General features: G+C 43.6%; 1 protein-coding gene across 1 annotated transcript; it reads right to left on the bottom strand.

Moving 5' to 3' along the window:
• Positions 1-1,901: 1,901 nt before the first annotated feature.
• Positions 1,902-10,027, bottom strand: LOC134464029 (uncharacterized). Its single transcript, XM_063217475.1, has 8 exons — positions 9,763-10,027; positions 9,473-9,612; positions 9,162-9,366; positions 8,946-9,067; positions 8,672-8,842; positions 4,120-4,168; positions 3,519-3,959; positions 1,902-1,924 (listed from the first exon to the last, which is right to left on the bottom strand). The coding sequence occupies exons 1-8, from the start codon at positions 10,025-10,027 to the stop codon at positions 1,902-1,904; spliced, it is 1,416 nt and encodes a 471-aa protein (XP_063073545.1).
• Between the last annotated feature and the right edge of the window lie 2,572 nt (positions 10,028-12,599).

Below are 12,599 nucleotides of genomic sequence, written 5' to 3'. Positions count from 1 at the left end.
CCAGGAGTACAAAGTCCATTATTTTAGCCTAATTCACTGTGCCCTGGGAGGACAGGCTAGGCATATCCCATCAGACAAAGAAGGCTAAATATCAGGACCTAGTGGCAGAGGCAAGCCTCGCTGGGTGGCATGCCACCCTCTTAACAAATCGAGGTCAGCGCCCGGGGTTTCCCCGCAACGTCTGTGCGCAATTTTCTGCAGAATTTTGGACTTAATGCCAGGCAACAACAGAAAGCTATCAGGAAGATAGCCACAGCGGCTGAAACTAGCTCCAGGTGGCTGTGGCCGTCAAGGAATCGTAGCTGGACCCCTTCTGTAGGTGAAGGCTAACTCAGTCTTTGCTGCCCCACTCAGGAGAGGTGTTCAGGTTAAGGGGCGAAACACCCAAGACCCTGAGAAGCCTGCTGAGGATGCAGAAGGGATCCCCAGGAACATCAATACACTCCACCAGTTAGAGATTCAACTTCCAGATCCTTAGTTGCTCCTGCAGCCTCTGCTTGTAGCAAATCTTCGGTGTTTATCTCATCTTTCAATTTACACAGAAGATATCAGCTAATATCAAGATGTGCTAACATTCGTTTTTGAGCCAAAAATGGTTGTACCATGCTCCATTCAAAGTGCCATATCTTTTTTTCTGTGTAGATCTGCGCTGTAGGCGCATAATTCATAATCTACGGAAAACAACGTTTCAAACGATACCAAATATGCTTTCGCTTTATTTAAAGCAACCTTTGACCCTTTTTTAGGCTAATTCGCTCAGACTACTAATGTAGGAAATTAGATGACACGCTTGCAGAAAAGATGTTAGTAGTGATGGGACTTTCGGCTCTTTTCTGAGATGCGGTTCTTTTGGCTCTCCTTACTATGGAGAGCCGGCTCTTTCAGCTCCCTATACATATTATATGTATTTCTAGCTTAGTTTCTGGTCTGCTCCTGTCATGTTTCTGCTCCTTGACTGCTGTCTGTAACCCCTGCCAATGCCCATTATACATCATGGCCAATTATTTGCTGTTTTCACGCAAACAATTAAAAAAAAAAAAAAAGTTTTCTGCATCGACAAGGGAAAACAAATCGTCTCCTCTATGGAAATTGCAAAGCATATGCGCAACAGGAGGGAGGGGGAGAGACAGTGAGGCATCTGAGGACCATAAAAAAATGAAATGAAAAAAATTGGCTCCCAAAATGGCTCCCATTGTTAAGCCGGTTCCTGACGTTCACTTCAATGAGCTGGCTCTTAGAACCGGCTCGTTGGAGACCAACACATCACTCATTGGACAAGACGGCCACTTAATTCTGGAAAAGCAGAACAAAAACAATGCCAGTCAGCACTGCTGTTGGTTAGACAGTCAAACAGAAAGTAACACTCAGGAATTCACTTGAAAACAGGCATGCTGAAACAGACACTTTACACCAGGGGTGGGGAACCCTTTTCATTTGAAGGGCCACTTCACATTTCAAAAAGTCCTCCAAGGGCCATACTATCAACACAAGCCAGGATTTAGGCCAGTATTGAAAGCGGCCACCTTTACAACAGACAACACCTTCACTAGGTCCCCTGAAAGGATAACTTAGTACAATTGCAAAAGTAATTTCCGAGAATTCTTTACAAAACATGTCAAAATTCACGTGAAACTGTATAACATTAAAATTCTATCGGGAGCCAGATATGACGGCATCAAGGGGCATAAACGGCCCTCGAGACATAGGTTCCCCATCCCTGTAGCCCTCGACACATAGGTTCCCCATCCCTGAGGCCCTCGAGACATGAGTCTCTTTTCCATAGGGTTCCGCGTTCCGGTGCGGGCTTTATACATATTCATGAGAGTCGGCGGGGGGCTAACGGTACTGGTTTGGCCCGCGTTTCCATCTAGCAGAGTTCGGTACCGTAAGTAGGCTACAGTTTAGGTGAGCAGTCGCAGTCGCCCTGAGTGGGCACGTGAATAATGTCCAGGCTTTCACGCCATGGTAAATAACACAGGAAAAGGAGTCCTCCTCCTCCAAACGATACCAGTTACTCATTACCCATTACTCTTGTGATTAGGCAATTGGATATTGAGGTTGGACTGTATTTTAGCCGTGGTTACTGTATACCCTACTATAATTCCTTCCGTTGCATATTGCCAAAGTGCATTTGCAATTCGGAAGCAAATAATTGGATAGCCAGACATTCCGTCATCCAAAACTAGCCTACTTTCGGTGAGATGTTTACCATACTTTCACAGCGTGCACACTTCTAATGCGCCCTGTCCTCTTGTCGATGTTTACCATACTTTCACAGCGTGCACACTTTTAATGCGCTCTGTCCTCTTGTCGGCAAATTCAGTTGCATATTGGTCGTCCCGTTTCCCTTGCAGCGCATCCGATTGAGTTATCAAACTACTTCCAATCCATTGCAGTTTTCATGCTCTGTTGCCATACTTATTAAAAGCATAAAGACAGTTGTGATTTGTAGAGGCTCGCGAATGAGGAAGCAATCCGTAAACCACACTGCCAGAAAAAAAATACCTAAAGTTTATTGTCACAGAACAAAAGCAACCTGTCCTACGGAGACCTCGCGTATGAAAGAAATGAATTTAATGCTAGCCAACAGATTAGTGTGGATTGTGGAGACTTTTTTTGCATGGTGCGTGTTCATAGCCTAGGCCTACTGTAGCCTATTTCTCGTGAAAGCGCGAGGAGGCGTGGAGCTTCATGAAAATAGCAACATTTGTTGTTTGTTTTTCAATCCGTCGATAAATGCCAGCAGCACAAAAAAAACAATTCCTTACTTGACAACTCCTTGGCCAGACTGGAGTTACTTTAAAGAACATGATAATTACTTGACCAATTTCCTATCTAGTCTACTGTAAAAATTGCCTACAGAAAAGCCATGTTGATGTTTAAAGTGCGTGGGTGGGGATAGATGTTTGCAGATGCCGGTAAATCCTAACACAGGCATCATGTCGCCTATAGTGGATCTAAGCTCTGCACGCCTCGAACCACGTCTTTTGCGATTCCAAATCGCCCCTGTTTGAGCCCTGTTTGAGCTAATGATGGGTGGAGTAAATGCAAAAAGAAAACGAAACCACGCCCCAGCAGTGCGCAGCCCCGTTCTAACAGGGCTAGTAGAAAAGACCTTCATGGTTTCCCCATCCCTGTAGCCCTCGAGACATGGGTTCCCCACCCCTGCAAATGAAGAAAGACCTTGTAAACACACACACACACACACAAACTCAAAGGGACAAGGGAAGTAGTAATACACACACACACACACACACACACACACACACACATTAAGGGCAAAGGGAAGACCACACACACACACACATTCTAAATCACCAGACAGAACATTCCATTGACTTTCAATGGGGTTTCATTTCTGACAAATTAGAATGTCCATAACCACCAAAGCACCAAAACGTGGTATGGAAATCTATGGGGTATAATGAAGAGGAAAGTGTGGGTCACCAGACCAAAAACCAAAAAACAACAAGGATATCTGGGCTTCCATAACATAAATGACCACCATAAATGAGCACACTGGCTGTTGACCCACCCAAGCAGTTCCGGCACCAGCTCCACTTTCCTGAGCGAGTCACGGGGGTCTTTTGTATTCCGCTCATGGAAACGATCATACAGAGTGTAATGCTCTGATGACCCCATGATGGGGTTCCCACCCCTGTCAGGCACTTCTTTCTTGCTCCACAACCATGGGAGGCTGACTTTTACTGTGCCCTCAGATGCTCCCTTTATGTTCTCCTCTGTGGGGGGCAGCAACCTTCCGGCATTAAGGGACAAAGTAAGGGGCTGCCTGCCATTTAAATAAGTTGCTAGTCCCCGAGCAAAGTCATAAATGCAAACATTCGGAAAATGGGCCATGGACAGTAAAATGTCTGCAAAGTCCCTGGGACTCTCTGCTCTCAAGTTAAACTTAATCCTGTAAATAATGCCACATGGGCAGGTGACAACTGCCCAACCACCTGTGAAAAAAATCAATAATTTGTAGGACATGTATAGGTTAACATTAATGCAATGCCAAAAGTATCATATACAAGATGAAGTTGTAGCACTTTGTAGCAAAATTGAAGCTAAATAATCCTGAGGGTAAAACAAGGATTACTTACGACAAGGATAACTTACCAGAGGCTCCCCATATCTTGGCAAAGACCTTGTCATAGGTTGCCCTGGACTTCATTTATTTCAAGTCCATGCGTGACCCTCTGTGGTCAATACCTGTCAAGTTATGTTGTTCTTTTCCCAGTTCTGGCCCAAACTTGAAAAGGGCTTGGTCACTTTCACACAAAGGAACAACTCAAATCTTCCCCATTCTTGTGATTTATTAGAGTTGGATTAGGTTGAAAACCTTGAACAAAATAAAAGAGAAACATTGTATTTAGACTGAAACAAACACACCATAAAGCAACAGTTAATTCATTAATAATATAAATATTAGTCAGTTCATCTCAGCAAGTTGGTGATTTGGTAGGTTCACATGTATTGTATTAAAAGTCCATTTCCTTACCAATTGCGTATTGACCGTGAACTGAGGGTTTTCTGTGCTTTCAGGTGTTCAAGTTCACAAACATTTCAGTGCTCCTCCTTTGTTCACAAACATTTTCCTTTTGCAGCTAAGATGGCTGCACAAAGGAAGTCCCGGTTCTCTGGCAGGAAGTTCAGGTGATCTCTGAGGTTGCTAACACTTTTGTGGTTGCTCTGCCCCCTGCAGGATTGGAGGTTATGGGACCAGGATGGCAGTGAATGTTGTGTGTCGTGTATGTGATGTGCATGTTCTCAGATTTGACGCAACACCTCCCACTTTATCTCCTGGTTCTTGAACCCATGGAGGTCACCGGTCGTGCATGTTCAGCGTCAGATTTGTTGTTGATGGTAAGTATTCGCTGTTGACATTCCCTCCCACTTTTGCTTATGTGGGGCTGGTGTGAGGTCTTATCTGTAGAAAGGTTGGTGGTGTTTGGAGTTTAATCTTTCATTCTTATCCAAATTCTCTGCTTTACAGCACATCGTGGTCCTCTTGTCTTTGACTTTGACTGGAGTACTTGCTCCATCAGATGGCATATGCTCCCACCTCCCACTTTGATCGGACAATAACCCAGTGAGTTCTTGACAATTCACTGCAGTGGCTGTCATGGATCTGGAGAAGTGTGCTTTGCATGCATGAGCTGCCAGGTCCACTTTTTCAAAGAGGTCTGGATGTGTCCCACCAACCGTCTTTCCTAGTGGGCCGTCCATAAGACGAGGTTCCCGATTACCTTCTCTCTGGGGTACGAGCTGTCCTTCCCTATGACTGATGAGCAGTTCGATTCGGTTTGGTCTGTGCAGGTCTTCTAGGCTGGCATCTGGAAAGAACCGTTTCAGTTGTTCAGGTCTGACCGCTCTTTGCACCTTGGCTATTTCCTTCAAGCCATAACAGAGAAGTTCATGGGCTCTTTGTTTTCCTGTGGGTGTCTTGACTTTAACTTTGAGATGATACCTTTTCGTTCTTACTTTCAGGGCCATCCCTCCAACCCCATGGACAATCAGAGTAGCTTTTTCACTCCTGAGGTTGAGTCTCCTGGCAGCCCTGTGAGTAATGTAATTAGTGTCAGATGCTAAGTCGATGAGTGTACCAATCTTTTGACCTGCATTGGCTGTAACATCAAGAAGCATCAGGATCACTGGTGGTTCTTGTGATGAACTCAACTCTGCCCCGTCATGTATGTCAGTGCAGGGAGATCTGGCTGCAATGTTGGTAAAGGCTCTCTTAAACTTCTCTGCCATGTCAGGTGAGAGTTCAGACACGAATTGTTTTTGTTCTTCTGTCAGCTGACTATTAGTGCTTGACTTTGATGTTTTGCCTGTTTCATACCTTTTAGAGTCTCCTCTCCGGCAAAGAAAGTAATGATGTTCCTCCGGGGTCTTTACAGTTCCATTTACTACATAGGTAAGTATCTGTGCACTCACTGTCTTTTCCATGGCACTCTAGACACCTCTTGCAAGCTCCTAGTTCCTCCACAGCATCCAACTTGTCTTTGGGCTTTAGGTTTTTGAAACTTTTGCAAAAAGAATATTTTTCCCTGTGGTCTTCATCTCCACAGACAACACAGCCATCTTTTGTTGTGGACCGGGTTGAAGCATATCTTTGCTCAGAGTAAGCAGACCTTTTGTCCGGCTTCTCATTAACTCCAAGCTGCTCCAGTCTCTCCAATATATCTTCTTGTGTTTTCAGGAAGTTCAGAAGGCTATTAAAATGATTGTCAGGTGTGACATTGTTTCTGGATTTGCCATGAACACAAGCCAGTCCTTTTTCATGTAGTCTGGCAACTTGCTCTCTATTGATCTGATGACCAGAGGGTTCTGGATGGCTCCAGTGTTGCCAAGCTCTGTGAGGTCATCCAGGGCTTTCTCTACGGATTGAATCAGATCAATTACTTTTCTGGGCTGGCATGACTTTAATGGAGGCAATTTTTCCAGATCTTCAATTATTTCCAAGGCAATCGTGGTTTTGTTGCCATATCTATTAGCAAGGACTCTGAGCATGTCCTCGGCTGTTTTGTAGCTAGACAGATGGAGGTCTCTGCTTATTTTCTGATCTATGCTGTCAAGAAGCTGGAACTTTTTAGCTTCAGCTGAGCCGGTTGGCTCCCCTTGCCTCTGGAGACTGGTCCAATCCTTTCTCCATTGGTGGAACTCTCTTTTGGCACCATGGAATTTGGGTAAAGTAGTGGGTTTGATTTTTAACACGGGCTGTTGAACAGTTTGCTGAGTTTGTTGTGCCTCAAGAGCTTTCCTTCTGTCTTCTTCTGCAAGCTTTTGTGCTGTGAGGAATTCAGCCTTTTTGGCTTCAAGTTTGTTCTCAGTTTTCCGCAGGCCTTTAACACCGTCATCCAAACGCACCTTTTCCTCTCCTGGGATCCATTCTTCCCATTCCATGAAGCTTGTCATTACATCTTTCACAAGTTTCTTCACGCCTTCCACTTGATGCTCATACGCCTCTTTGTTGACTATGGAAACAGGAATCGCATGGGCCCCTTCACAGGTTGACTCTGCCTCTTCAATGGCAAATTTCAGTTCACCCTCTGCATACCTGCACCAAAGGTTGGACTGCACAATTTTCTTGACTTCCTCCAGTCTGGCATTGCAGTCCTCTATGGTTTTTATCAGGTCGGTCTGTTGTTGTGGATGCAGATTCACTTCTCCTTTTTCCTCATCGATTTCAGCCAGCAGGCCAAACTCATAGTCATCGTTAGAGTCATTGACATTCCTTGCGAGTGAGGAGAGTGCTCTGTATTCCATTTGCAGTCCTGATTTTGTCAGATGTCCAATGGCTCTAGTGATGTAGTTGGCCTGTTTGGTGAAGGCACTTTTTGCTGATGTTCTTTCTTGCTTCAGCTGCTTAATTGACCTTCCAGTTGCTTCCTCTGCCATTCTTACAGTTCAGTTAGTGTTCCTCTGCGACAACAGCTTACTTGACTTCAGGCCTTTTATCCCAGTCTTCAACTGCCGCGTTGGTTTTCAACTGTCAAGTTATGTTGGTTTTTCCCAGTTCTGGCCCAAACTTGAAAAGGGCTTGGTCACTTTCACACAAAGGAACAACTCAAATCTTCCCCATTCTTGTGATTTATTAGAGTTGGATTAGGTTGAAAACCTTGAACAAAATAAAAGAGAAACATTGTATTTAGACTGAAACAAACACACCATAAAGCAACAGTTAATTCATTAATAATATAAATATTAGTCAGTTCATCTCAGCAAGTTGGTGATTTGGTAGGTTCACATGTATTGTATTAAAAGTCCATTTCCTTACCAATTGCGTATTGACCGTGAACTGAGGGTTTTCTGTGCTTTCAGGTGTTCAAGTTCACAAACATTTCAGTGCTCCTCCTTTGTTCACAAACATTTTCCTTTTGCAGCTAAGATGGCTGCACAAAGGAAGTCCCGGTTCTCTGGCAGGAAGTTCAGGTGATCTCTGAGGTTGCTAACACTTTTGTGGTTGCTCTGCCCCCTGCAGGATTGGAGGTTATGGGACCAGGATGGCAGTGAATGTTGTGTGTCGTGTATGTGATGTGCATGTTCTCAGATTTGACGCAACAATACCAGAGGCCTTGCACAGACTGCGCACAGCATCCATCTGAAGTTGAAGGGATTTTAGCATGTGTTTACATGTAAATGGAATACTTTCATTATGTAATATCACATAAATCACCCATACGGAAACCCATACCCACTATCAAAGCATATCAATTGAGTTAAGCACTACATCAGTTTATAAGATTAATTCTGATGACTCTGAAGCAATGCCACTTGAATTTTCCACTCATGCAGATGTGTTCAGTCATTTTTGTAGCTGGTCAGTTTCTGATTTCAAAGACTTCAGTGTTATATAAGACCTGTCTGGATTTGAGGGAATTGTGGAAACGTAATTTTGCTCCATTAGTGTAGTTGTCAAAGGAGATCTTGAATGATGGTATAACCTGCCTATATATTTGCAGTCTATCTTGGGAGTAAATTTCATGTTTCAATCTGTACCGTTGTACTCTTCAAATGCTTCCTATTCTGAATATCTCACAAAGAATGTCAGCAGGGGTCTTGTTTCGAGGCGCATTTGGGAAGGCAAAAATATTGTGTTGTTCAACAAACTTTACAAAATAAAAAGATATAATTGAACAGGTGCATGAAAATAGGAGTAACTTGCCCTGAGCTTGAGGAGCTCGTCCGTCAGTCGTTCCTCCGTGACGTCCAGCTCCCCACTGGTTGTAGGATTGGCCTGCAATGCCTTACAATACTCTGTGTTCATTATCTCCTCGGACGCTCTTGTGTGTGGGCTAACCCATGGGGCCCAGTTGTTGTATGATCGATGGCGGAACTATGAAGTGGTTTGGCCTGTTGGCTTTTAATGATCACACAAATCACTATTAATAACCCCTAGTTTATAGTTATAACATGGAAATGTAATGTAAATGCATTACAATCATTATGTCCTTACAGGGGACTAGTCCACGGCTTATCATTTCCAAGCCTATCATCTCCCAGAAAGATGTGGCATTCACACGGCCCTTGTATTCAGGTGGCGGGTCCTCAATGTTGCTTGCTAGAAGTAATAATTTAACATATATCAAACAGCTATGTTTACGAGTATGCTGCTGTGTCACTGTGGCATCGCTTATGTACATCATTAACCTTACCAGGCATGTGAAAGACCCTTTTCCTGTGAAGGTCCATGATGACAGTAGAGGGGTGGTAACCGCAGGACACACAGGAATATTCGTACTTATGGTCTGTCAGTGCCTCAAAGCTCAGGTAGGCCTGCAGCATCCGTTGTTTGGAGGGATACTTTTCCCCACTTGTCTCCTGCAGCACCTCAATTGAGCTTCCAACCGCCTGATGTGTCTGAGGAAAATAATATATAATATATTGCAGACAGATTCGAATTCACTGACTCCATTTATAACAAAGTTATAGTGTTAGGATTAATGCCAATAGTACAGCCTCATACCTGGAGGCTGTTCCTGAGGAACATGCTCAGGTGATGGGATATTAAGACATGGTCATCATAATTGTGAACTCCATCGGTCCACTCCTGATATCGGTAGACCATGCCACATCTGTTGCAGTTCCTCCTGTATGTTGATATGTCTAACAAGGGAAGTTCACATGAGCAAAGTGTTACACATATTATGTAGTGTCTAGAATTATATTACATTACACTAGATTATTCTATTGTATGTTAGTGTGTTAACAATACTTTTTGTAAATGCTGAGAACAAAATGAATGAAACCACAAACCCTCAATCACATCAATCAAAGTGACTATTTTCGCTTTAGAAGTTATAAGCACAGCCTCGCTCAAAGGCGTGTGGTCAGGGCATTTTTCACAGAATAACTCCATTGGTTTGAGGTGTTTCGGGTAGTGGGCAGGCCTCAATTGGTCAGGAGGAAGAACAGCTGGAATCTTCTTCCTCTGGTATATATACTTGACCATATGTTGTAACACATTTCCCTCTGGGGGATACTGGCCTCTGTCTTCTTCTTCCTCGTCCTCGATGGCCATGATGTCTGCTTCCTCGACTGTTCTGACTGTTTCAGAACAGTTTTTCCTCTGTGCTGAAGAGGTGCCACTTCGCCACATTCTTGTGAATGCAGGACATCCTTGCTTTCACACATGGGCAATGCCAGGTCAGGTGTCGTGTGTTGTAGCTGACTATAATCCTATCCAGGCGATTGTAATAGCTCAGGTTGGGGTCGTACACTGAAATGTTCCGTTTGTGGGTTGGTCCACAGATGCTGACCCGGCATGACAGGGGAACACCAGTTGCTGCAGCCTCCGCCTTACGTTCCAGGCACTTACGTTTTTTTCCCTCCCCAAACCACTTCTGCCCAACCATGATGTAAAGGCTTGCTGGATGCAAGGAGATGGTGGTGGTGCCTGCATCAGTGGGAGGGCAGTATGCCAAGGACCGCAGATGATGGCATTCAAAGCTGTGCAGATTGGACCGGTGTGCACACTCCTGGGTGATCCTGCAGGTGTCCATCTCACAACTCACACCTTGCTCTGGACCCAGGATGTTCTTCTTCACATGGATGGGGAGGCAGGCACCAGAAAAGGATTTTCACACTGCATATATCCCATTCTTTGGGTCCACACATTCGGCTCTTAGGTGATGGGCAGCTGTAATCTCCAGTGTTGCCAATTTAGCGACTTTGTCGCTAGATTTAGCGACTTTTGGCCACCTCTGGTGACAAAAAAAATAATCTAGCGATTTAGCGACTTTTCAGGCTCAATCTGGCCGAATCTAGCGACTATTTCGCTTGTCTTGTGAGAGGCAAATCAGTCTCCCTCCCCACGACACCACACAATGCATTTCCAGTGGCGGGTAAAGACAGACGTGACACATGATGCACTACGGTGTGGCAGCTTTTGTGATGCACACAGGAATTCTCATGCACATGTACATCTGCTTGTATGAGGCTACGGCAAGAGATATGGGACAAAGATATGGCAGGAACCGAATGTCAACATAAACCGAGATTACACAATCTTCGATATGGTCACCAAATGTTTTGGGACTGTCATTTATGTTATGCCTACACTTTGGAATTAGATCAGGGTCTTGTTGTTACAGAGGTATATTTGATTTACCTGAACTGTAGGCCTACCCTGTACTTAATTTTACTCGGTCTACCCTGCAAGCAGATACAGGGGGCATGAGAATCCGGTGCGTATCACAAAAGCTACCACAACGGCTCCTTGGGATATCCATATGACAATTTAAATGAGCACTAGCAGGCTGGCTGCACCGACCGCAGCGAATCTCGGGCACTGGCGACACAAACTCATCTAGCGACTTTTTGGTGCATCTGCCGACTTTTTAAAACATGCATTTTCAGTGACAAATTAATCTTTTTTACACCTAATTCTGACTCTGCGCCGCCGTCAGAAGCGTTTCCCGCAGGGCTGCAGATTAGCTGATCTCCAAAAAGTAGCTAGCACCGCCCATTTGTACTGTGGACTTAAGGCATGTGAGCACGTTTTCTGTAGATCAGCGCGCCGTGCGTGACATTGTGACGTCATACGTAATGTCATGACGTCATCTAAGGTAAGCGTACCCATTAAGCCCATGTACCCTTTAAGCCCACTTTCAACTTTGAGGTCAATTTAAAGAAAAGGAAAAGGTGAATTTTGTTTTTCATCACCCTATCCAATTAAAGGGTTTAGTAACTGACAAAATGTTTTTTTATTGCAAACAAATCACATTTTTTATCGTCGATCCCCGTCCAAGTGAATCCAGTCTCAGGACTACTGACAAGAAGTTGCCTCAAAACTTTGCTGTTTTGGGACATGTCAGAAATCATAGAATTTCTGCTAGTTTAAGTGAAATGTTTTGAAAATAGTTTCATATTTAGTGAACTAAGAGGTAAATGTAATGATTTTTATATATATACATGCAGTGTTTTAATAAATTATAGCATTTCCCTTCAAATGGAAAGATGTGTTTTATGAGCGAGCAAACGCCGATATTCTCTTGATACAACCACACACCATCTTTATCTTACTCTACCGTAAGACTTAAGGTGGTTAGGAATGAATTGTAAGCATATTCCAGTTTGTTTGGCATTGATCTTTAAAGAAATGCATCATGAAATGTTTTGTGGAGTTGATTATTTCCATAAAATAGCTTTTTGTATAGGCGGGCTTAATGGGTACTAGGTGGGCTTAAATGGTACACCCCATTGAAATGCATGCAAGTTGGCACGCATGCTAATGAAAAATGCCTTTGAGGGACATAAAAAGTGCTGTACAATCTCAAGTTGTTGGTTTAAAAGGCGTAATGTAATGAACTAACAATAATCAATAAGAAAAAGTACATTTCTCTGTTTGGATGAAGAATTTTATGAAGTATATGAAGTAAGAGATGCTGTAATATTTAATTAGGTTTTATGCATTATTTTTTTGGCAAATCTTACATTTTGGAAAAATATTTTGGTCTGAAACCATTTATGCCATGTAGGCTACACTGTTTAAACTCAACTCACACACCTCACCAGGTATTTTGATAGAGAAATAACTATATGAGCTTATTTGGAACACAAGTGGGCTTAAATGGTACCACAGCTACCATTTA

Source organism: Engraulis encrasicolus, chromosome 2 (genome assembly GCF_034702125.1).
Source record: "Engraulis encrasicolus isolate BLACKSEA-1 chromosome 2, IST_EnEncr_1.0, whole genome shotgun sequence".
NCBI classification, from domain to species: domain Eukaryota; kingdom Metazoa; phylum Chordata; class Actinopteri; order Clupeiformes; family Engraulidae; genus Engraulis; species Engraulis encrasicolus.
The sequence above is the reverse complement of the archived record's forward strand: the minus strand, read 5'-3'. Positions and strand labels throughout refer to the sequence as shown.